The sequence below is a fragment of the Haliotis asinina genome, chromosome 9, assembly GCF_037392515.1.
Source record: "Haliotis asinina isolate JCU_RB_2024 chromosome 9, JCU_Hal_asi_v2, whole genome shotgun sequence".
Lineage (NCBI taxonomy): Eukaryota > Metazoa > Mollusca > Gastropoda > Lepetellida > Haliotidae > Haliotis > Haliotis asinina.
In genome coordinates, this window is record NC_090288.1 from 25153282 (window position 1) to 25180414 (window position 27133).

General features: G+C 41.1%; 2 protein-coding genes across 3 annotated transcripts; one reads left to right on the top strand and one right to left on the bottom strand.

Annotated features, from left to right (window-relative positions):
* Positions 1-1416: 1416 nt before the first annotated feature.
* Positions 1417-2670, bottom strand: LOC137297169 (thyrotropin-releasing hormone receptor-like). The gene has a single exon (XM_067829183.1). The coding sequence runs from the start codon at positions 2668-2670 to the stop codon at positions 1417-1419; it is 1254 nt and encodes a 417-aa protein (XP_067685284.1).
* A 6244-nt stretch (positions 2671-8914) lies between these two features.
* Positions 8915-26601, top strand: LOC137295655 (uncharacterized). 2 transcript variants are annotated; one of them, XM_067827121.1, is made up of 23 exons: positions 8915-8945; positions 9115-9179; positions 13989-14219; positions 14357-14590; positions 15210-15443; positions 15581-15814; positions 16435-16668; positions 16806-17039; positions 17660-17893; positions 18031-18264; positions 18885-19118; positions 19256-19489; positions 20110-20343; positions 20481-20714; positions 21335-21568; positions 21706-21939; positions 22560-22793; positions 22931-23164; positions 23785-24018; positions 24156-24389; positions 25010-25243; positions 25381-25614; positions 26234-26601. In XM_067827121.1, exons 2-23 carry the CDS (start codon positions 9125-9127, stop codon positions 26473-26475), a joined length of 4974 nt encoding a protein of 1657 aa, XP_067683222.1. In that variant the 5' UTR covers positions 8915-8945; positions 9115-9124; the 3' UTR covers positions 26476-26601. The 2 variants fall into 2 exon arrangements, with proteins under 2 accessions (XP_067683222.1, XP_067683223.1); XM_067827122.1 differs by having other exon boundaries at positions 8942-8993.
* Positions 26602-27133: the final 532 nt, after the last annotated feature.

Genomic DNA, 27133 nt, shown 5'->3' on the forward strand with positions numbered 1-27133 from the left:
CTTTAGGTGTGTATATCACTGTTTCAGTCTCATAAGGTGTGTCTCACTGTATCGCTTTAACTGTCTTTACCACTGTTTCATTCTTATAGCTCGCTGTATGTGTTTTATTGTATTTACCGATCTGTCATCTGTGTATATCGACCACACAATTTCCAACTCCAAACACATGCTCCATGCACGTCTCAAAGTAGGTGATGTCGTTTCTAGATGGGCGCACCAGTTTCACTGTAGGTGATATCGTTTCTAGATGGGCCTACAAGTCTCTCAGTAGGTGATACCGTTTCTAGCTCCGCTCACAAGTCTCACTCTTGTTGATATCGTTTCGCGCTACGCTTGTGTCTCCTTCTATGTGACGCTGTTGTCGAGCCTCTTTTAAAGGTCACATGCAACCAAACAATCAAACATAATTAAAACACATTTATCACTTATTCATGACATATAATATACATTGCTGCTTTTAAAAAAAAACAAATAAACAAAATTATAAGCGTACAATCGCGAATCAAATGCAATATTTTGTACTTGGGCTTACTTCCCCCGAAACGAACCCCCCCGGGAGACCGAACCCAGTCATAGCGGGTGGATATGCACTCAAGTGTAACGACGGCTTCCGATTGGCTGTTTCATTTGCTGATATGCTGAGGGTTCATTGTGTGTACAGACAGATGATCTGTTTGATGGGAATTTTAGAAGTATAGCCAGTGACAAGAAAGTAAGATTCTTTTGTCAAATCATATACACCAAAAGAAGTCGTTTTCCATGAAAAATGTATATAGAGATGTTGGGTTTGGAAAATACATGTTCTCTGAATTTGCGCTCGATCCAATCAAAAATCATCTCAGTAGAGATGGTAAACTACTGCGTGGCTGGAATCTGTCATTCGTCCAAGTACAAAGCAGGACTTGAAACTGACAAGAGTTTGCACGTGGTCAATGATTGAAGCTGTGTATTGCATGTTGTCTTTAGCAGACAGGCAGACCGACATATAGGTGTGAATAAACCAGACACTGAGCTTTTTCTGTGACAGAGACTGCTTACCACAATCAACAAGGTTTTTTTACGTAACGAGTAGATTATTTACTTGTTTGTGTACACAACCAAGATTAGACGACTGTTCACGACCTCAGACGCTGGGCATGCATACTGTTTCAAGCGCCGCGAACCTATTCACTGCGCATGCGTTATGGACGCAGCGCAGCACAGCTGTTGAAACCAGTTTTCCCCCCAGCGCTGGGGGGAATTTAGTGAAACGTTTGAACTCCAATTTCGAGGGCTTTTTTTCATCGCGTTTGTTTCAACTTTATAGGCTGAATTGGCATTTCGGTAAGTGCATACCGAAAGGTATCAGAATGTGCAAGGTTGTTTTTACGTTGCATGTGACCTTTAAGTGTCGTACCGCCAGGACACGGTGTCAGGCTACAAGGACGTGGTCCCATGATTTAAGGGCGCACCTTCCTGAATGAGGCATGGTGGAGATCTGCAGATAAATCCCGGGTCAAATGACTGCATCTGAGATAAGTGCATCTCTGAAAGGTGCACCTCCACCAGGTGTGAATTCTGTATTTTCTCTCTATCCAGCCGGCGAATCACTCGTGGGTTCCTTTGTCTCCGGTTCCTGTGATGAGCGTCTTCCTCTGCGCATGTGCAACACATGATAATCTCTGGAAGTCTGAGTATGGCTCTCCTGAAGCTTTTAGCACAAGCATTGTATATGACAAAGTTGATAGCAAAGTTGAGGTAATATAACAGCTGGACTACTTGTTGACATAGATACTCTATCTCAGTCGTGGCGTACCCCGGCTGGAACAATGTCCTCAGTAATGACTGCACTCGTATTGCGTGACTGGGCAAGTTGAGAAACAAAAACGACATTGCGACAGTTACCAGCATTTTCGTGGTTTTTCTTTGGACTTTAGAGGCATAGTTGACGCGATGACAATCATTGGCTTGGCCGCCATCAATCGTGCCCTCCACGCTAGAAGAGTTGCTGTCGCAGTCTGTTTTAGTGTTGTAAACTTGCATGATGAGGATCAGGATTCGAGTGTTCATAAAGATCAAAATGGAGAGCGGCAAGACAAGGGTTATTGTGGTGTCAGTTAGGGTCAAACCAATTACGACGTTTCTGTTTTCGGTATGTGGAACACATAGTAGTTTCCCATCCACTGTCTGAGATTTAGCAGACCAAAATGTGTACGCGTAAAGCGCACAAGCAAAACTAGTGACAAAGCAGACGACTATTCGCGCCTTTTTAGGCTTGGATATTTTGTGCCCAATATGACTGTGGAAGATGGTGAGGTACATTTCAGTTGTGAAGCAGACGACATACCACACAGATAAGAAACTAAAGACATATGTGACCCACACAATAATCTGGCAGCTACCGTTGCCACGAAAGACATTAACACCAACATTGTCCAGCCAGCCTAAACCTACACAAATCAGAAAGCCGGTGTCAGCTAATGCCAAGGCTGCCAGGTATACTGATGTAGACAGACGCTTCAACTGGGAGCAGATGAAAACGACGAAAGAGATGATGTTGCCAGTAATGCCAGTGATGAGGATAATCGGGATGAAGTATTTGTTGCAGATGTTGACAAAGGTATGGAAGTTGGCGAAGTCGTTTTTTAGTGAGGATTCCTCCGTGTTGTTGGTGTGGTACTGACCGTCCATCTTTCGAGTATGTGTTTATTTTGTACAGATGATTCGCTGCAGGTCTAAGTGAAGATGGCGCGGACTGGTCACCGCCCATGCAATGCCGTCACCCTTTGATTACTGTCCATGTACATCTGTCATCCTCTTGTCACCGTCCGCTTAAAGCTGTCACTTTGATCATCGTCCGTCAGCTGATCAGCTGTAACCCTATGGACCCCGCCTATGTACACTGTTATCCTCTGGTCACTGACCGTGCACAACTGTTATCCTCTGGTCGCTCTGATCACCTACAACGTATGGTTTACACGCTCTAGTCACTGTCCACGTGCCGCTGGTACACTCGCGTCCTTGTCCACACAGCTGGTATGCCCTGGTCACGGACCACGAATAGCTCGCACACCTCAGTCACTGTCCACACAGCTGGTAGGTTCACTGTCCACCTACTAATTATCTGTGAGCAGGCAATGGCAGTTGTAAGGTAGCTATGTGTGTTGAGGTATTATTGAGTAGTGAGACTCATTTGTGAGCTCCACGGTTTTTAAAGAGGCTGATTTCCTTTCTTTATTAAGCATACTTCCTGAAACGTGTAGAAAAAAAGGTTATAAAATGAATATCTTTAGTTACGAGGGGTAATAATGACTGTCATAACAGCTAGATGGAAACTAGCTTATACTTGTTACTTATATTGTTCATATTTATCAAGTCCTAAAGGTAATTTCTTTCAGAATGATACACATTAAACTGAAACTGCACCATATGTTTATGTTCATACTATGCATATGACGAATAAATAATCTCCTAAATATTTTCTGCCGAGTCCCGATAAGCCTTTCATACCCTAGTACCTGAATGTCTCATTTCGATTTTGCGACAACGAATCTTCAAAGAACTTAACAGTGTCGTGTAAGCTGAAGATGACCTTCACTTGTATAGACAGCGTAATCCGTTATAGAGGAGCAGCCCTTAACTAGATGTTATCTCTAACTGGACGGGTCTTTTTCGGTGATGCTAATGGTGATTTGGACATTTCTCGTGCCCTGTTTCGCATTCCACCACTATCGCCAATGCTTGCCAATGAAGATAAGGAGGACTTGGAACTGCGTCTGGTCACAGTCCTACACATCTATCTACGTAGAACGAGCATCAGATATCAGAAATTAAGACCTACTGTTCATCCCGGCCACGGGAAATATCACAGCAGATGTGTCATTTCCCGTGTCATGTACATTTGGCACAAGGGCCCGCGTGGTCATTTCATATTTGATCGATGTAGGGATGATGACGACCGAAACATATGACAGAATATACGCAGTTAATGTGTGGTTAGCTTGGCAGGTTTTGGGGTGTGTTTTTTCTTCTCCTTATATATTGCTAGGTTATGTGTGCGGCTTAAAACTAAACTCACTTAAGTTTTACATGTTGTTTACAGGAACGTCACAAACTGCGTGAGTGTTGAAGTTTGAAGACGGATTAGTCTATAATTAATCCTGGTCTTAAACGGGGGTGTTTGTTATCGCCTCACTTATACAGCAGAGAGACTCAAACTGTGTCCTCTTGTATGCCGACGATTTTGTCCTTTCAGCAGAACAGTAATCCTACCAATGCCTGTAGCCTGACCGTTTGAATACTTGGTGCACCAAAAGGAAATTTAAGCATACATGTGAACTAAACCAAGAACGTTCATTTTCCTAATCCTCGTACCGATAGAACAAGCACAGTTTTGGGGTGTTGTGACACTGTTTCAGAAAGAGATAAGAATGTTTATCTTGGATTGCTTTCAGATATATATTTGTATGTTAATACTACGACTAAAGCTGGATCTCGGTCATACGGTAGGGCACTAGGTCTTGTTTAGAAGTAAGTGTAAAGCTACAGCGGGCGAGTCTTTTCTAAACTGTTACCCCAATTGGTCTACCTGTAATAAGATACGGTGCAGCTATCTGGGGCACTAAAAGTTCAGAAGCATATTGCGTGTAGGTATTTTCTAGATGTTGGTAAATATACGCCAAATGATGGTGGAAATGCTGAAATAGGCTGGGCATCTATCACTGAATTATAGTGGTAGACTGTCTTTCCACCATATTAGAAGACTTGTAAATATGAAAGCTAGCAGTCTCAGCAGGAGAGTTACATAAACAGCTGAGTTTCCACACAAAACAAAAACTGGAATTACAGGGTATGTCAGTTCCTAGCCGAGCTAGATAGGAGGGAATGTTATAATGTATATGTTTTCATGCCACGTACAAATACAACTAACTGTAGATGTGTAAAATAGTAGACTTTGTGAGGAATGTCGGCCAATGTTACAAATTACTGTGGAAAGTTACATACATATAAGCTTTTTAAGGCTACATACGACCGAGAACAGTATGTGGATACAGAAACGAGAGTGGATACGATATCTTACCTGTAAATCAGAGATTATGATCAATGTTTAGTGTAATACTGACTGAGTTACATGTATTAATGCAGTGTCCCCTGTTCACTGATTTACGTTGTAACCTATATAGAATGTCAGGCTTATACAGAACGTCATTAGCAGGTGAAGCATATGAAGTCTTGTTGTTTACAGAACATAATGAAAGTGTTATATATAATACTGCCAAAACCTCGGTCTAAATTGTGCGATAATTTTTATATGAATTATGAATGTTTCATATCCTCTTACGTGCATATTTCAGTATTTTTTCTACAGATTTCAGTATTTATTCTACAGTTTCTCATAATTCTAGAAACAATGGCCGCGGTAGTTTTACTCTCGTTAAACTCTAGTCATTTGTCCATGTACCCTTGGACAGACCTACATAAACAGTGTCTTCCAGTGATATCTTTGTATGCTTTCACATACTGGTGCTGCAGCCGTACCGAGTAGCTTTTCAGTCGTTACTTCAGTTGACTTTGGATTTGAGGCAAGCAGACCACTACTAACAGATGTTTGTCCCAAGCTCAAGTGCAGGGAATCCACCCACCCCCACGCAGTAAACTGTTATTCTTTCATGTGGACTTAAAATTACATTAATTACATTACAGCAAATCGTTAATTCTGCCTGATTACTCATAATGAGAAGTAGGTAAAACAGTATCATATAGCAGCCAAGGTTGAACTGTGACTCAGTGATGAAGTGTGACATTACACTGTTTTGCCAGTGTGGTAAAATCATACGATTCCCATCTATGAACATTATAGAGAATTACCTCACGGCGGTGATGCGATATGGTTATAAGAACCATATAAAAACCCTGTATATCTTCACAAGAGTGTCAACTTACCCAGTAAAACTCCCCTGTCGATGGTGTGAGGTTTCCCGCAGACTGAACTACTGTTTGACATACAACCTCGTTCATATATGGCAAATCCGGTGTTGCCATGGAAGCCAACCAGGGTGTGATAGTCAGGAAAATTAAGGAGCGAGAAATAACTATTGCTTCAAATAGTCCAGCGAGCGCTTGTACGCCATGGCCATTGACAAGATTGTAACAGATCAACTCAGAATGGGGATATTAACAGTCACACGCACTTTTATTATGACACAAGTGGTTTAATGCTTGGACTTGTGCCTGGCGGTGTTGCTCAAGGCGTTTGGTTAAAATGGTGCCCGTTTGGTCATGATGCTCAACTGGTTTGAGACGTTTGCTTACACTAGGGCCATACTGGAGGGTCAGATACACCTTCTTGGGAGAGGTGGGGTGCACAGTCAATTTCCTCCCGATTTCAGTGGTTTGGAATGTTTGGTTATGATTGGGTTCGACCGGTTTTTGGTTTTGTCGACTGGTATTTGGTTTGCGTCCGTATTCGCCTGTCAGATAATCGTGGGTACCTAAATATTGCAGCTCTTCTCTGCGAGTCGTCAGTTTTCTTCCAGTAGGGGGAATAAGCCGCAGTAGATGCCATTTTGATCGGCTGTACTCATGGATGATTGTGTCTTCATTCAAATACTTCAGTATTTTGTCTAACTAACCCTAGCGGCAACACACTCATAACCAGTTCAATGAAGGAGTGACCATTTGTGTCAGTTTGGTTACATGGGCTTGCCTATTTGGCCTCTAGCTCACAGATGACGTGAAGCAGTGTGAAGCATGAACAGTATTATAAGCGGCGTTTAAGTACAAGATGTACTGTGATGATCGATATATACTTTCAATTGAATTTTTTCTCAATCACGCTCTTCTCATTCTTTCGACCCGTCATGTTAGTTGGTGTTTCGTGTGCCAGCACCGACTTTTGACGTTTAAGCTAACAAAAAAACTAACTCCCTCCAGCACAGATGTACAGTATGGTTCAAAATTATTGAGAATAGCTAAACCATTTCATATTATTAAACGAGAACAAATCAGATAAAATTGAATGTATTGTGAAAGTGAACTGACCTTTTCATGTTGTGTAGGTAACAATTTAATATTTTATCAAGTCTCCTTGAGCTTCACGGCACAGTCTAAGACGGGTAGGCATACTTCCTATCAGAGAGGTTAGTGTCTCGTGAGTTATGCTGTCCCAGTATCGGACCACTTCTCTCTTCATGTCTTCAATTTTTGTCAACCCCTTTTGATTCACACATTCCTTCATCATCCCCCAAATGTTCTCAATGGGATTTAAGTCAGGACTATATGCAGGAAATGGTAATGCAGTCACATTTTTCTCCTGAAACCACTGCTTGGCATGTTTTGCGGTGTGTTTAGGATCATTATCTTGCTGCAAAATCTAGTCATTTCCATAAAACACATGTGCACTTGGAAGGAGAAAATTATCTAATATGTTAGTGTAGCGTTGACTTGTCAGATTTCCCTCAAACACACACAGCGGGGTCGTTCCTAATAAGGATATCCCTCCCCATACATGAAACTTTGGGCTGTATTTAGGTCGTCGATACAACGGTGCTGACGCAGACTTTGTCCATATTTTCACATTATTGGGATATACCCATATTGAGCTTTCATCAGTAAAAATCACATTTTCCCAGTCAAAGTTTTCATGTGCCAAACACCACTCAACACGCCTGTCTTTATGTTCTTGTTTCATGAGAGGAGAAGGAATTCCAGTCTTTTTCTCCCATCCGAGATCAATCAAATTTCTTCTAACTGTAGATTTTGATACAACTGTTGATCCCCTTTCTATCATTTCATACCTGATGTTGGAGATGCTTGCCCTTTGCTTTTTAGACGCTAAAATTCCCAGCCGGACGCGATCTGAGAAGTCCAATTTTCTGTGTCTCCCTGCTCCTTTCTGGTGCCCAAAATCCTTTCCCTCTTTAAAATTCTTCCTAATCCTATACACAGTAGAAAGAGGAGTTCCTGTTCTTTCTGCCAATGTATTTACATCATCAATTCCTTAATTACACAACTCAAAAATCAACCTTCTTTTATCTTCAGCAGACATTGTTGACAGTGCTGAGGAAAATGACGTCTGCTACAAATTCAGGGGAGGTAACTCTAATTGTACTATACTCTGTAGGCCAAGATGAGTTACCTCCCTGATACCATTACTTAGTTTTAAGTATCAGTGAATCAGTTGAGGTGTTAGGATAGCTCAAAGTAAGAAGAAAAATTCTCAATAATTATGAACCAGACTATATCATATTTCACAAGTGACATAAAAATATCCTTTATATATTTCATTTTTCGGCTCTGCACTCGTGTGTATTGACCCCTGTCCTCTTTCATTTTGTGTTTTCTTTTATTACGATGTACTACTAGGGTGTAAATGGTACAAAATTGATTTTAGGTGTGTTTTCTTTTATTACAATATACTGCTTGGGTATAAATGATACAAAATTGGTTTTAGGTGTGTTTTCTTTTATTACGATATACTACTGGGAAACAAATGTTATAGACGTGGTGTTGTTTGTGATGTTATTTATTACGATACACAGCAGGCGTATAAATGATACAGACGTAGTGTGAAGTGTGTTTTCTTTTATGGCGATATACTGCAGGGTTGTAAATGATACAAACGTTGTTTGGGGTTGTCTTTTATTACGATATTCTACTGGGGTATGAAACCTATAAACATTTTGTGTGTTGTCTTGTGTATTTTCACCCTGCGTCCGCTCTATGCTGTGCATATTTAACTCTGTTAACATCCGTCCTTGAACCGTTGTTTTGGTCAGGATGCGATGATCGTGAGCGATCCTAGATGCGATAGCAGACATTGGTGTGAATGTGTTAGTAATGAATTTTATTCTTGTCCTATCAGAGTTATGCCACAAGATTTTCCCTGACAGGGAGTGTCAGTAACTTAAATATGCCAAGATAAGACAAGGACTTCAGAGTGTGTCTCTCACCGCTGCTGTTCGTAGGTATGGGATATGGCTCACGCTCATCTGTCTCTCTCTGTAGATGTAACTGTAAGGCATCCTCCGCTGTGTATCCACATTATATGAACTGTCACTTTTAACGTGTGAGCTCAATAAATGTTTTGTAGTCAGTGTAGGGTGTTAGTTTAAAACATACGTTTCTTTTTTGCAGACATTACAACATGAGGCTGCTGATACTTGCTATATGTCTGGCCACAGCCATGTCTGTTCCGCGAGGTGAGTATGATTCTAGTCTAACCTGTGACTATGCTTTGAAAACGGGTGTCGATGTTTTTACTCAAAAGGAGATTTAGTCCTCAGGTCCTATCGCAACTTTCAATATGACGCTAAGTTAGTCCAGTCACATTAGCGAAGCACCAACCACAAATACCAAAAGAATTGTTTTCAACCGATTTACAACCAGAATCGACCCCTTTATAGCACTCAAAATATATATCAAAATCGAAATGTTGGAACATTGTCAAATTTGATGCCAAAGGTCATTGTTGTCACTGCCCTTCTGAAAAACTTATGAAATTCTTGACAATGTTCAGTCAATCTGATTTTGGAAGACATTTTTATTACACATTACGCATGCATCGATTCTCAGTGTAAATAAGTCGAAACCAATTCCTTTGCAATTTGTGATGGGTTGGGTCCCTACTTGGCTTGACCTACTGCACTAACTGGTGACTGTAACTAGTTCACGTCCCTGTGTGTAGTCTTGTCCAGCTGACCATACGTCGTGGCCACTGACGCAGTGAGTCAGCTGGTATCATTGTCCTACATTGTCGCAACTCGGATAACACCTGTCATGTAGTTGTGAGAACAGAAATAATACTCGTTATCTTCTCGCAGTTTGTAGTTGTCTTGACAACAACTGACTGTGGAATGGAATACCGGTAGTGTGTGACTGTATGGATCCCGTGCAGCACCAGGTGTCACTCGTGTTTATAGTCGCCATATGCACAGACGTCACGCATTTGTACTTTTACATATTCAAAAACCTAGCCCAAAACTGATGAACACCTCGAGAATCTGCATTTATAACATATACTCTTAAAAAAAGGTAGGGGATCTGTACTTCCAATGTACGATTGTCGAAATTGGGAGATATATGGGACTGAATCAATGTTGATACAATAATAATGGATGTTTTGAGAATGCATCGCCTCACGGATTTCGTTCAAAGCAAAGCTGTTCGTTCAGTTATCCTCTTTGTTAAGGATTAATATGTTTCTCGGATCACAACGCTACAAAAGAAACAATAGTTTTAATTTCTGTAGATAAAGGACATGGTGGTTTTCTTCCGCCACTATCGAACAGTCGACGCTTAAACGGAATGAACTGACCTCAAACTATTTTCTTGGTGAATACAACTCTTGTAAAACCATATTTAGAGATCGCTTGTGAAATCTGGTTTTAAACAGAGTCACCATCTCCTGGTGTTTGGTGTAACTATACAAAAACATAGCCCTGAGAACATAAAGGTTTCTAATATGTACGTTGCCATGTCATCTATATCTTCAAGAATATTAGACAACACATCAGGCTTAAAAGAGTAGCTGTCCAGGACAATCGTATCACTCACCTTGCCTTTGTGGTACTGTACTGATTCGTCAATTTTAGAAGCATTGAAAACTTCCCCTTTAATGCAGATTAGCAAGTCTCTCATGATTTCACCCGGCTTATTCCCTCACATAAAGCTAAAGCACTCACGTTGCACGTCTTCCAAAAACATCGCAGTGTGTACTGTTTATTCGGAAAATCTGTCACTAACGGTCAACACAAGTAAAACTGCATACATACCACGTCTGCATCATCTAAACTGCAAGCTGCATCGCAGGAGACGAGTTTCTTTAAAGACACTTGTCACAGGGCAAGTGACTTTAGGAAAGTAACTTATTCTGACTAATTTTCCACTTGCTCTGATTTTTATGACAACCATGATGATGTAATTATGAAAGAATAAATTAACATGTTAATATTTACTGGACTATTTGTCGAGAAGTGATAAATGGCAAAGAAGGGTAACTCTACTCTATTATCATTGAGAAATGTAATAGCTACATTTTGAGCAGTTATGAAATGGTATCGAAGTTTATTTGCAGTCTGAAACCTTAAGCAGAGATTATGAAGTAGCTAACGGACAAGTAAGATACCATTATTTGATTGCCCGAAATAAAAAACTGACTTGTCCTCGGCGTCGGGCGTTGGGATTTTTAACCCCTGCATCGCCGACAAACTGGTTTAAGAGGCATTCTGTTTTAACCCGTGACGATGTTCAATCACTTGATGTTAGATATTCTTTTTATCAAAATGGCGAGAGTTTTAATACGTTGTATGAGTGGATAAGGAGCCAGTCCCTCATGGATGCCGCGATTCCGCGGTTGCAAAACAAATCGCGAAATTTACCTTTCCATGCAGAAAAAAACGTCTGGTCCGCGGAAAACGTATTTTCGTGCAGAATCCGTGCAGAATTTGCCACGTTTCTGCCGCGGAATTTACTTCTTACTCATAAAACGAACTGATATATTTATTGTGACAACATGTTCAAAATAATTACGATTAAAGATACTTCAACCCGTGAAGGTCCCGGGGTAGAATAGGCCTTCAGCAACCCATGCTTGCCTTAAAAGGCGGCTATGCATGTCGTGAGAGGTGACTAACGGGATCGGGTGGTCAGGTTTGCTGACTTGGTTGACACGTCATCGGTTCCCAATTGCGCAGATCGATGCTCATGTTTGTTGATCACTGGGTTGTCTGGTCCAGACTCGATTAATTACAGACCGCCGTCATATAGCTGGAATATAAACACTATGTAGACAGTTATGTAAGTACACTATGTAGATAGCTATACAGGCACACTATGTAGATAGTTCTGTAGGTACACTATGTAGATAGTTATGTAGGTACACTGTGTAGATAGTTATGTAGGTACACTATGTAGATAGTTATGTAGGTACACTGTGTAGATAGTTATGTAGGTACACTATGTAGATAGTTATGTAGGTACACTATGTAGATAGTTATGTAGGTACGTTATGTAGATGGCTATGTAGATAGTTATGCAGGTACACTGTGTAGATAACTATGTAGATAGTTATGTAGGTACACTATGTAGAGAGTTATGTAGGTACACTTTGTAGAGAGTTATGTAGGTACACTATGTAGACAGTTATGTAGGTACACTATGTAGAGAGTTATGTAGGTACACTATGTAGATAGTTATGTAGGTACACTATGTAGAGAGTTATGTAGGTACACTATGTAGACAGTTATGTAGGTACACTATGTAGATAGCTATGTAGGTACACTTTGTAGATAACTATGTAGATAGTTCTGTAGGTACACTATGTAGAGAGTTATGTAGGTACACTATGTAGACAGTTATGTTGGTACACTATGTAGATAGTTATGTAGGTACACTATGTAGACAGTTATGTAGGTACACTATGTAGATAGCTATGTAGGTACACCATGTAGATAACTATGTAGATAGTTATGTAGGTACACTATGTAGATAGTTATGTAGGTACACTATGTAGAGAGTTATGTAGGTACACTATGTAGATAGTTATGTAGGTACACTATGTAGATAGTTATGTAGGTACACTATGTAGATAGTTCTGTAGGTACACTATGTAGAGAGTTATGTAGGTACACTATGTAGATAGTTATGTAGGTACACTATGTAGACAGTTATGTAGGTACACTATGTAGATAGTTATGTAGGTACACTATGTAGGTACACTATGTAGATAGTTCTCTAGGTACACTATGTATATAGATATGTAGGTACACTGTGTAGATAGTTATGTAGGTACACTATGTAGACAGTTATGTAGGTACACTATGTAGACAGTTATGTAGGTACACTAGGTAGATAGATGTGCTGGAATAAAGAACATCGAGTCCTGAAGGGCAATAGACGAAGATAGAAAAACGTTGGAAAACGAGTGTTAATGCACACATTTTTTTATTTACATGTACAATTCAATCAGTTAAGTACAGGAATGAGTGTAAGTGTGTACGTATTAAGTACACACTTGTCTTACATGGTACATGTATAATATATTCAAATAAGTACGGTACATGTATAATATGTTCAAATAGGTATAAGTGTGTAGGTACTTAATACACACCTAGTACACTTTGACAAATCCCTGTCATAAGGTGAATAAACATCTTTGAATATGTTTAGCATACCCTATCGGTCTTTTCAAATACAATGAACGTAGTTCAATAAATTTACAGTATGTTTTCTGACATAGTATTTCCTATAGATTAGTGAGTAAGTGAGTTTAGTTTTACGCCACATTCAGCAATATTCCGGCTATATGGCGGCAGTCAGTACATAATCGAGTCTGGACCAGACAATCCTGTGATCATCAACGTGAGCATCGATCTGCGCAACTGGGAACCGATGACATGTGTCAACCAAGACCACGAGCCTGACCACCCGATCCCGCTAGTCGCCTGTTACAACAAGCATAGTCGCCTTTTATGGCAAGCATGGGTTGCTGAAGGCCTATTCTACTCCGGACGTCCACGGGTCTCTAAATAGATTATGGAAAGATGACCAGAAGGTAAAGAACTCACTCTTGCTGCAAGTGGAGCATGCATTGTATTTTGTAATCTCATAGTATTATGATATCTGCGTACTACATGCTTGAAATCTGGAACTTGTTTTTTGTTTGTGTATATGTTACCATTTTCACAACAAGACATATTGCCTATATAGAGTTATTTCCCTTTAAATCCAAATAAAATGTTTTCAGGTGTAAAGTCAATACTGCCTTGAGTTATATCACAAACCATCAGCTCAAACTCTCCCAAATCTTTTAAACGTAAACAGTCATAAAATAGATGGACAATTGCTTGTAACTGAACAGAATGTACATATACTCGTCTCCTTTTCCCTGATTTTATTTAAGAAAATCTTCGTCAGTATAACATCATAAAACAACGAGCCCCAAAGACACATAATAAAAGCATCAACATGCACAGAAGCACATCAACTTAACAAAACTATTTCCATCACAGAGCGGGGTCTGATGGACCTCCTGTCGGGTGCCACCAATGGTACGGAACTGGGAACAGCTTTCAAAGTCATCAATGCTTTTGGCAAAGTCAGCCAGTTTATCGACGATCTAAAGAACCTGGCCCCAGATGCACACAAGGCCTTGAACAGCAGCATCAATGATATCAAGGGCAGCATGAACAGCATCATCGGTGACATCACAAGCTCTCTCATGAGTGGTGGAGCTCAGAAAAGTAAATGATTTAGATTGTATGTTATCTCAAATTGACCTGTTGACTGATTAATTCTTGTGAGATCACAGTAGAATGAAACAGTTAAGGAGCACACGTGAGTTGACAGACATTGTAAAGTACAACTATTCTCAATACAGGTCGCCGTGGTCTGATGGACCTCCTGTCGGGTGCCACCAATGGTACGGAACTGGGAACAGCTTTCAAAGTCATCAATGCTTTTGGCAAAGTCAGCCAGTTTATCGACGATCTAAAGAACCTGGCCCCAGATGCACACAAGGCCTTGAACAGCAGCATCAGTGATATCAAGGGCAGCATGAACAGCATCATCGGTGACATCACAAGCTCTCTCATGAGTGGTGGAGCTCAGAAAAGTAAATGATTTAGATTGTATGTTTTCTCAAACTGACCTGTTGACTGAATAATACTTGTGAGATCACAGTAGCATGAAATAGTTAAGGAGCACACGTAATTTGACGTCAGGAGCCATTTATGTTTGAAATGGTTGGCTACACACTTTTGGAATTGAGATATCTATTCCCAAAAGTGAAAAGAAGTTGATTTCTATTGCCATCGTACTTCTATTTTAGTTGAATTGCCCATACACGAGAAGATACTTGCCTTGTTGCATTCCTGAAGCAATAAATATAAACAACTCAGAATAAAGTCCGGGAAACTCACTACCGTGGAACGTTTAGACAGTACAAAATAGTCAGTAGAGGGACAGACAATGCTTATATTTCTTATATTAGGTGGCTATCAGACCAAGAAGGACATTGGAACCCCGATCTGTATCTGTTTGGAACGTCTATATATAGAAAAAAAGGACAGCTGTACTTTCAAAGTCACGTCAGTATGAAAGATTACAATGTGCAGTGCCGCCTGAATGTACTTGGATTAACTGTATACACTGGAAGCCCATGTTTGTTTTGAACCAACCCTGTTTCGAAAGAAACAAGCGACTATTGAAAAGTACAGCTATTCTCAATATAGGTCGCCGTGGTCTGATGGACCTCCTGTCGGGTGCCACCAATGGTACGGAACTGGGAACAGCTTTCAAAGTCATCAATGCTTTTGGCAAAGTCAGCCAGTTTATCGACGATCTAAAGAACCTGGCCCCAGATGCACACAAGGCCTTGAACAGCAGCATCAGTGATATCAAGGGCAGCATGAACAGCATCATCGGTGACATCACAAGCTCTCTCATGAGTGGTGGAGCTCAGAAAAGTAAATGATTTAGATTGTATGTTTTCTCAAATTGACCTGTTGACTGAGTAATTCTTGTGAGATCACAGTAGCATGAAATAGTTAAGGAGCACACGTGAGTTGACAGATATTGTAAAGTACAGCTATTCTCAATACAGGTCGCCGTGGTCTGATGGACCTCCTGTCGGGTGCCACCAATGGTACGGAACTGGGAACAGCTTTCAAAGTCATCAATGCTTTTGGCAAAGTCAGCCAGTTTATCGACGATCTAAAGAACCTGGCCCCAGATGCACACAAGGCCTTGAACAGCAGCATCAGTGATATCAAGGGCAGCATGAACAGCATCATCGGTGACATCACAAGCTCTCTCATGAGTGGTGGAGCTCAGAAAAGTAAATGATTTAGATTGTATGTTTTCTCAAACTGACCTGTTGACTGAGTAATACTTGTGAGATCACAGTAGCATGAAATAGTTAAGGAGCACACGTAATTTGACGTCAGGAACCATTTATGTTTGAAATGGTTGGCTACACACTTTTGGAATTGAGATATCTATTCCCAAAAGTGAAAAGAAGTTGATTTCTATTGCCATCATACTTCTATTTTAGTTGAATTGCCCATACACGAGAAGATACTTGCCTTGTTGCATTCCTGAAGCAATAAATATAAACAACTCAGAATAAAGTCCGGGAAACTCACTACCGTGGAACGTTTAGACAGTACAAAATAGTCAGTAGAGGGACAGACAATGCTTATATTTCTTATATTAGGTGGCTATCAGACCAAGAAGGACATTGGAACCCCGATCTGTATCTGTTTGGAACGTCTATATATAGAAAAAAAAGGACAGCTGTACTTTTAAAGTCACGTCAATATGAAAGATTACAATGTACAGTGCCGCCTGAATGTACTTGGATTAACTGTATACACTGGAAGCCCATGTCTGTTTTGAACCAACCCTGTTTCGAAAGAAACAAGCGACTATTGAAAAGTACAGCTATTCTCAATATAGGTCGCCGTGGTCTGATGGACCTCCTGTCGGGTGCCACCAATGGTACGGAACTGGGAACAGCTTTCAAAGTCATCAATGCTTTTGGCAAAGTCAGCCAGTTTATCGACGATCTAAAGAACCTGGCCCCAGATGCACACAAGGCCTTGAACAGCAGCATCAGTGATATCAAGGGCAGCATGAACAGCATCATCGGTGACATCACAAGCTCTCTCATGAGTGGTGGAGCTCAGAAAAGTAAATGATTTAGATTGTATGTTTTCTCAAACTGACCTGTTGACTGAGTAATACTTGTGAGATCACAGTAGCATGAAATAGTTAAGGAGCACACGTAAGTTGACAGATATTGTAAAGTACAGCTATTCTCAATACAGGTCGCCGTGGTCTGATGGACCTCCTGTCGGGTGCCACCAATGGTACGGAACTGGGAACAGCTTTCAAAGTCATCAATGCTTTTGGCAAAGTCAGCCAGTTTATCGACGATCTAAAGAACCTGGCCCCAGATGCACACAAGGCCTTGAACAGCAGTATCAGTGATATCAAGGGCAGCATGAACAGCATCATCGGTGACATCACAAGCTCTCTCATGAGTGGTGGAGCTCAGAAAAGTAAATGATTTAGATTGTATGTTTTCTCAAACTGACCTGTTGACTGAGTAATACTTGTGAGATCACAGTAGCATGAAATAGTTAAGGAGCACACGTAATTTGACGTCAGGAGCCATTTATGTTTGAAATGGTTGGCTACACACTTTTGGAATTGAGATATCTATTCCCAAAAGTGAAAAGAAGTTGATTTCTATTGCCATCATACTTCTATTTTAGTTGAATTGCCCATACACGAGAAGATACTTGCCTTGTTGCATTCCTGAAGCAATAAATATAAACAACTCAGAATAAAGTCCGGGAAACTCACTACCGTGGAACGTTTGGACAGTACAAAATAGTCAGTAGAGGGACAGACAATGCTTATATTTCTTATATTAGGTGGCTATCAGACCAAGAAGGACATTGGAACCCCGATCTGTATCTGTTTGGAACGTCTATATATAGAAAAAAAAGGACAGCTGTACTTTTAAAGTCACGTCAATATGAAAGATTACAATGTACAGTGCCGCCTGAATGTACTTGGATTAACTGTATACACTGGAAGCCCATGTCTGTTTTGAACCAACCCTGTTTCGAAAGAAACAAGCGACTATTGAAAAGTACAGCTATTCTCAATATAGGTCGCCGTGGTCTGATGGACCTCCTGTCGGGTGCCACCAATGGTACGGAACTGGGAACAGCTTTCAAAGTCATCAATGCTTTTGGCAAAGTCAGCCAGTTTATCGACGATCTAAAGAACCTGGCCCCAGATGCACACAAGGCCTTGAACAGCAGCATCAGTGATATCAAGGGCAGCATGAACAGCATCATCGGTGACATCACAAGCTCTCTCATGAGTGGTGGAGCTCAGAAAAGTAAATGATTTAGATTGTATGTTTTCTCAAACTGACCTGTTGACTGAGTAATACTTGTGAGATCACAGTAGCATGAAATAGTTAAGGAGCACACGTAAGTTGACAGATATTGTAAAGTACAGCTATTCTCAATACAGGTCGCCGTGGTCTGATGGACCTCCTGTCGGGTGCCACCAATGGTACGGAACTGGGAACAGCTTTCAAAGTCATCAATGCTTTTGGCAAAGTCAGCCAGTTTATCGACGATCTAAAGAACCTGGCCCCAGATGCACACAAGGCCTTGAACAGCAGCATCAGTGATATCAAGGGCAGCATGAACAGCATCATCGGTGACATCACAAGCTCTCTCATGAGTGGTGGAGCTCAGAAAAGTAAATGATTTAGATTGTATGTTTTCTCAAACTGACCTGTTGACTGAGTAATACTTGTGAGATCACAGTAGCATGAAATAGTTAAGGAGCACACGTAATTTGACGTCAGGAGCCATTTATGTTTGAAATGGGTGGCTACACACTTTTGGAATTGAGATATCTATTCCCAAAAGTGAAAAGAAGTTGATTTCTATTGCCATCATACTTCTATTTTAGTTGAATTGCCCATACACGAGAAGATACTTGCCTTGTTGCATTCCTGAAGCAATAAATATAAACAACTCAGAATAAAGTCCGGGAAACTCACTACCGTGGAACGTTTGGACAGTACAAAATAGTCAGTAGAGGGACAGACAATGCTTATATTTCTTATATTAGGTGGCTATCAGACCAAGAAGGACATTGGAACCCCGATCTGTATCTGTTTGGAACGTCTATATATAGAAAAAAAAGGACAGCTGTACTTTTAAAGTCACGTCAATATGAAAGATTACAATGTACAGTGCCGCCTGAATGTACTTGGATTAACTGTATACACTGGAAGCCCATGTTTGTTTTGAACCAACCCTGTTTCGAAAGAAACAAGCGACTATTGAAAAGTACAGCTATTCTCAATATAGGTCGCCGTGGTCTGATGGACCTCCTGTCGGGTGCCACCAATGGTACGGAACTGGGAACAGCTTTCAAAGTCATCAATGCTTTTGGCAAAGTCAGCCAGTTTATCGACGATCTAAAGAACCTGGCCCCAGATGCACACAAGGCCTTGAACAGCAGCATCAGTGATATCAAGGGCAGCATGAACAGCATCATCGGTGACATCACAAGCTCTCTCATGAGTGGTGGAGCTCAGAAAAGTAAATGATTTAGATTGTATGTTTTCTCAAACTGACCTGTTGACTGAGTAATACTTGTGAGATCACAGTAGCATGAAATAGCTAAGGAGCACACGTAAGTTGACAGATATTGTAAAGTACAGCTATTCTCAATACAGGTCGCCGTGGTCTGATGGACCTCCTGTCGGGTGCCACCAATGGTACGGAACTGGGAACAGCTTTCAAAGTCATCAATGCTTTTGGCAAAGTCAGCCAGTTTATCGACGATCTAAAGAACCTGGCCCCAGATGCACACAAGGCCTTGAACAGCAGCATCAGTGATATCAAGGGCAGCATGAACAGCATCATCGGTGACATCACAAGCTCTCTCATGAGTGGTGGAGCTCAGAAAAGTAAATGATTTAGATTGTATGTTTTCTCAAACTGACCTGTTGACTGAGTAATACTTGTGAGATCACAGTAGCATGAAATAGTTAAGGAGCACACGTAATTTGACGTCAGGAGCCATTTATGTTTGAAATGGGTGGCTACACACTTTTGGAATTGAGATATCTATTCCCAAAAGTGAAAAGAAGTTGATTTCTATTGCCATCATACTTCTATTTTAGTTGAATTGCCCATACACGAGAAGATACTTGCCTTGTTGCATTCCTGAAGCAATAAATATAAACAACTCAGAATAAAGTCCGGGAAACTCACTACCGTGGAACGTTTGGACAGTACAAAATAGTCAGTAGAGGGACAGACAATGCTTATATTTCTTATATTAGGTGGCTATCAGACCAAGAAGGACATTGGAACCCCGATCTGTATCTGTTTGGAACGTCTATATATAGAAAAAAAAGGACAGCTGTACTTTTAAAGTCACGTCAATATGAAAGATTACAATGTACAGTGCCGCCTGAATGTACTTGGATTAACTGTATACACTGGAAGCCCATGTTTGTTTTGAACCAACCCTGTTTCGAAAGAAACAAGCGACTATTGAAAAGTACAGCTATTCTCAATATAGGTCGCCGTGGTCTGATGGACCTCCTGTCGGGTGCCACCAATGGTACGGAACTGGGAACAGCTTTCAAAGTCATCAATGCTTTTGGCAAAGTCAGCCAGTTTATCGACGATCTAAAGAACCTGGCCCCAGATGCACACAAGGCCTTGAACAGCAGCATCAGTGATATCAAGGGCAGCATGAACAGCATCATCGGTGACATCACAAGCTCTCTCATGAGTGGTGGAGCTCAGAAAAGTAAATGATTTAGATTGTATGTTTTCTCAAACTGACCTGTTGACTGAGTAATACTTGTGAGATCACAGTAGCATGAAATAGCTAAGGAGCACACGTAAGTTGACAGATATTGTAAAGTACAGCTATTCTCAATACAGGTCGCCGTGGTCTGATGGACCTCCTGTCGGGTGCCACCAATGGTACGGAACTGGGAACAGCTTTCAAAGTCATCAATGCTTTTGGCAAAGTCAGCCAGTTTATCGACGATCTAAAGAACCTGGCCCCAGATGCACACAAGGCCTTGAACAGCAGCATCAGTGATATCAAGGGCAGCATGAACAGCATCATCGGTGACATCACAAGCTCTCTCATGAGTGGTGGAGCTCAGAAAAGTAAATGATTTAGATTGTATGTTTTCTCAAACTGACCTGTTGACTGAGTAATACTTGTGAGATCACAGTAGCATGAAATAGTTAAGGAGCACACGTAATTTGACGTCAGGAACCATTTATGTTTGAAATGGTTGGCTACACACTTTTGGAATTGAGATATCTATTCCCAAAAGTGAAAAGAAGTTGATTTCTATTGCCATCATACTTCTATTTTAGTTGAATTGCCCATACACGAGAAGATACTTGCCTTGTTGCATTCCTGAAGCAATAAATATAAACAACTCAGAATAAAGTCCGGGAAACTCACTACCGTGGAACGTTTAGACAGTACAAAATAGTCAGTAGAGGGACAGACAATGCTTATATTTCTTATATTAGGTGGCTATCAGACCAAGAAGGACATTGGAACCCCGATCTGTATCTGTTTGGAACGTCTATATATAGAAAAAAAAGGACAGCTGTACTTTTAAAGTCACGTCAATATGAAAGATTACAATGTACAGTGCCGCCTGAATGTACTTGGATTAACTGTATACACTGGAAGCCCATGTCTGTTTTGAACCAACCCTGTTTCGAAAGAAACAAGCGACTATTGAAAAGTACAGCTATTCTCAATATAGGTCGCCGTGGTCTGATGGACCTCCTGTCGGGTGCCACCAATGGTACGGAACTGGGAACAGCTTTCAAAGTCATCAATGCTTTTGGCAAAGTCAGCCAGTTTATCGACGATCTAAAGAACCTGGCCCCAGATGCACACAAGGCCTTGAACAGCAGCATCAGTGATATCAAGGGCAGCATGAACAGCATCATCGGTGACATCACAAGCTCTCTCATGAGTGGTGGAGCTCAGAAAAGTAAATGATTTAGATTGTATGTTTTCTCAAACTGACCTGTTGACTGAGTAATACTTGTGAGATCACAGTAGCATGAAATAGTTAAGGAGCACACGTAAGTTGACAGATATTGTAAAGTACAGCTATTCTCAATACAGGTCGCCGTGGTCTGATGGACCTCCTGTCGGGTGCCACCAATGGTACGGAACTGGGAACAGCTTTCAAAGTCATCAATGCTTTTGGCAAAGTCAGCCAGTTTATCGACGATCTAAAGAACCTGGCCCCAGATGCACACAAGGCCTTGAACAGCAGTATCAGTGATATCAAGGGCAGCATGAACAGCATCATCGGTGACATCACAAGCTCTCTCATGAGTGGTGGAGCTCAGAAAAGTAAATGATTTAGATTGTATGTTTTCTCAAACTGACCTGTTGACTGAGTAATACTTGTGAGATCACAGTAGCATGAAATAGTTAAGGAGCACACGTAATTTGACGTCAGGAGCCATTTATGTTTGAAATGGTTGGCTACACACTTTTGGAATTGAGATATCTATTCCCAAAAGTGAAAAGAAGTTGATTTCTATTGCCATCATACTTCTATTTTAGTTGAATTGCCCATACACGAGAAGATACTTGCCTTGTTGCATTCCTGAAGCAATAAATATAAACAACTCAGAATAAAGTCCGGGAAACTCACTACCGTGGAACGTTTGGACAGTACAAAATAGTCAGTAGAGGGACAGACAATGCTTATATTTCTTATATTAGGTGGCTATCAGACCAAGAAGGACATTGGAACCCCGATCTGTATCTGTTTGGAACGTCTATATATAGAAAAAAAATGACAGCTGTACTTTTAAAGTCACGTCAATATGAAAGATTACAATGTACAGTGCCGCCTGAATGTACTTGGATTAACTGTATACACTGGAAGCCCATGTTTGTTTTGAACCAACCCTGTTTCGAAAGAAACAAGCGACTATTGAAAAGTACAGCTATTCTCAATATAGGTCGCCGTGGTCTGATGGACCTCCTGTCGGGTGCCACCAATGGTACGGAACTGGGAACAGCTTTCAAAGTCATCAATGCTTTTGGCAAAGTCAGCCAGTTTATCGACGATCTAAAGAACCTGGCCCCAGATGCACACAAGGCCTTGAACAGCAGCATCAGTGATATCAAGGGCAGCATGAACAGCATCATCGGTGACATCACAAGCTCTCTCATGAGTGGTGGAGCTCAGAAAAGTAAATGATTTAGATTGTATGTTTTCTCAAACTGACCTGTTGACTGAGTAATACTTGTGAGATCACAGTAGCATGAAATAGCTAAGGAGCACACGTAAGTTGACAGATATTGTAAAGTACAGCTATTCTCAATACAGGTCGCCGTGGTCTGATGGACCTCCTGTCGGGTGCCACCAATGGTACGGAACTGGGAACAGCTTTCAAAGTCATCAATGCTTTTGGCAAAGTCAGCCAGTTTATCGACGATCTAAAGAACCTGGCCCCAGATGCACACAAGGCCTTGAACAGCAGCATCAGTGATATCAAGGGCAGCATGAACAGCATCATCGGTGACATCACAAGCTCTCTCATGAGTGGTGGAGCTCAGAAAAGTAAATGATTTAGATTGTATGTTTTCTCAAACTGACCTGTTGACTGAGTAATACTTGTGAGATCACAGTAGCATGAAATAGTTAAGGAGCACACGTAATTTGACGTCAGGAGCCATTTATGTTTGAAATGGTTGGCTACACACTTTTGGAATTGAGATATCTATTCCCAAAAGTGAAAAGAAGTTGATTTCTATTGCCATCATACTTCTATTTTAGTTGAATTGCCCATACACGAGAAGATACTTGCCTTGTTGCATTCCTGAAGCAATAAATATAAACAACTCAGAATAAAGTCCGGGAAACTCACTACCGTGGAACGTTTGGACAGTACAAAATAGTCAGTAGAGGGACAGACAATGCTTATATTTCTTATATTAGGTGGCTATCAGACCAAGAAGGACATTGGAACCCCGATCTGTATCTGTTTGGAACGTCTATATATAGAAAAAAAATGACAGCTGTACTTTTAAAGTCACGTCAATATGAAAGATTACAATGTACAGTGCCGCCTGAATGTACTTGGATTAACTGTATACACTGGAAGCCCATGTTTGTTTTGAACCAACCCTGTTTCGAAAGAAACAAGCGACTATTGAAAAGTACAGCTATTCTCAATATAGGTCGCCGTGGTCTGATGGACCTCCTGTCGGGTGCCACCAATGGTACGGAACTGGGAACAGCTTTCAAAGTCATCAATGCTTTTGGCAAAGTCAGCCAGTTTATCGACGATCTAAAGAACCTGGCCCCAGATGCACACAAGGCCTTGAACAGCAGCATCAGTGATATCAAGGGCAGCATGAACAGCATCATCGGTGACATCACAAGCTCTCTCATGAGTGGTGGAGCTCAGAAAAGTAAATGATTTAGATTGTATGTTTTCTCAAACTGACCTGTTGACTGAGTAATACTTGTGAGATCACAGTAGCATGAAATAGCTAAGGAGCACACGTAAGTTGACAGATATTGTAAAGTACAGCTATTCTCAATACAGGTCGCCGTGGTCTGATGGACCTCCTGTCGGGTGCCACCAATGGTACGGAACTGGGAACAGCTTTCAAAGTCATCAATGCTTTTGGCAAAGTCAGCCAGTTTATCGACCATCTAAAGAACCTGGCCCCAGATGCACACAAGGCCTTGAACAGCAGCATCAGTGATATCAAGGGCAGCATGAACAGCATCATCGGTGACATCACAAGCTCTCTCATGAGTGGTGGAGCTCAGAAAAGTAAATGATTTAGATTGTATGTTTTCTCAAACTGACCTGTTGACTGAGTAATACTTGTGAGATCACAGTAGCATGAAATAGTTAAGGAGCACACGTAATTTGACGTCAGGAGCCATTTATGTTTGAAATGGTTGGCTACACACTTTTGGAATTGAGATATCTATTCCCAAAAGTGAAAAGAAGTTGATTTCTATTGCCATCATACTTCTATTTTAGTTGAATTGCCCATACACGAGAAGATACTTGCCTTGTTGCATTCCTGAAGCAATAAATATAAACAACTCAGAATAAAGTCCGGGAAACTCACTACCGTGGAACGTTTGGACAGTACAAAATAGTCAGTAGAGGGACAGACAATGCTTATATTTCTTATATTAGGTGGCTATCAGACCAAGAAGGACATTGGAACCCCGATCTGTATCTGTTTGGAACGTCTATATATAGAAAAAAAAGGACAGCTGTACTTTTAAAGTCACGTCAATATGAAAGATTACAATGTACAGTGCCGCCTGAATGTACTTGGATTAACTGTATACACTGGAAGCCCATGTTTGTTTTGAACCAACCCTGTTTCGAAAGAAACAAGCGACTATTGAAAAGTACAGCTATTCTCAATATAGGTCGCCGTGGTCTGATGGACCTCCTGTCGGGTGCCACCAATGGTACGGAACTGGGAACAGCTTTCAAAGTCATCAATGCTTTTGGCAAAGTCAGCCAGTTTATCGACGATCTAAAGAACCTGGCCCCAGATGCACACAAGGCCTTGAACAGCAGCATCAGTGATATCAAGGGCAGCATGAACAGCATCATCGGTGACATCACAAGCTCTCTCATGAGTGGTGGAGCTCAGAAAAGTAAATGATTTAGATTGTATGTTTTCTCAAACTGACCTGTTGACTGAGTAATACTTGTGAGATCACAGTAGCATGAAATAGCTAAGGAGCACACGTAAGTTGACAGATATTGTAAAGTACAGCTATTCTCAATACAGGTCGCCGTGGTCTGATGGACCTCCTGTCGGGTGCCACCAATGGTACGGAACTGGGAACAGCTTTCAAAGTCATCAATGCTTTTGGCAAAGTCAGCCAGTTTATCGACGATCTAAAGAACCTGGCCCCAGATGCACACAAGGCCTTGAACAGCAGCATCAGTGATATCAAGGGCAGCATGAACAGCATCATCGGTGACATCACAAGCTCTCTCATGAGTGGTGGAGCTCAGAAAAGTAAATGATTTAGATTGTATGTTTTCTCAAACTGACCTGTTGACTGAGTAATACTTGTGAGATCACAGTAGCATGAAATAGTTAAGGAGCACACGTAATTTGACGTCAGGAGCCATTTATGTTTGAAATGGTTGGCTACACACTTTTGGAATTGAGATATCTATTCCCAAAAGTGAAAAGAAGTTGATTTCTATTGCCATCATACTTCTATTTTAGTTGAATTGCCCATACACGAGAAGATACTTGCCTTGTTGCATTCCTGAAGCAATAAATATAAACAACTCAGAATAAAGTCCGGGAAACTCACTACCGTGGAACGTTTGGACAGTACAAAATAGTCAGTAGAGGGACAGACAATGCTTATATTTCTTATATTAGGTGGCTATCAGACCAAGAAGGACATTGGAACCCCGATCTGTATCTGTTTGGGACGTCTATATATAGAAAAAAAGGACAGCTGTACTTTCAAATTCACGTCAATATGAAAGATTACAATGTACAGTGCCGCCTGAATGTACTTGGATTAACTGTATACACTGGAAGCCCATGTTTGTTTTGAACCAACCCTGTTTCGAAAGAAACAAGCGACTATTGAAAAGTACAGCTATTCTCAATATAGGTCGCCGTGGTCTGATGGACCTCCTGTCGGGTGCCACCAATGGTACGGAACTGGGAACAGCTTTCAAAGTCATCAATGCTTTTGGCAAAGTCAGCCAGTTTATCGACGATCTAAAGAGCCTGGCCCCAGATGCACACAAGGCCTTGAACAGCAGCATCAGTGATATCAAGGGCAGCATGAACAGCATCATCGGTGACATCACAAGCTCTCTCATGAGTGGTGGAGCTCAGAAAAGTAAATAACTTAGATTGTATGTTTTCTCAAACTGACCTGTTGACTGAAGGATTGTAGTGAGTAATCTTAGTGCCCCAATTATGGGCGGAACATTTGTTTGTTTGTCTTTTCCTGAATTAAACAAAGGTTGGTTTGCTTCGTGTTTGATTTCAGAAGGAAAATTTTATTTTTTATGAACTTTAATGTGTACTATATAGTTATATGACATAAGCTGACCTGTGGATTGCGTGTCGTTGAATGTATTAATGCATGTATTTCCTGTGGGGGCTGTACAGTTGGCATGCTTTGGTACTTACAGGTAAGGAGAATACCTTCGTATATGCACAACTGAGTGAATTTGGTAAGGTGTAAATAAGCGTGGGCGCCACTGTACCCTAGGTCGCCCTAGTGAAGCCACTGGTAGCTTCAAGCTGCCTCATGCCTCTAAATTCAAAATACACAAAAATGTGCTCTCTTGTCACTCAGCGTGTGACTAACAAACTGTTTGGAGCATGGGCAATCACCATGGAAACAGATGACAGTCGACTCAACAGTTGACGTAAGTAGAGGCTGAAATGAGATTCCTGAGAGGCATCTAGGAGTTGGTGTTACACACACACACACACACACACACACACACACACACATACACACACACACACACACACACACACACACACACACACA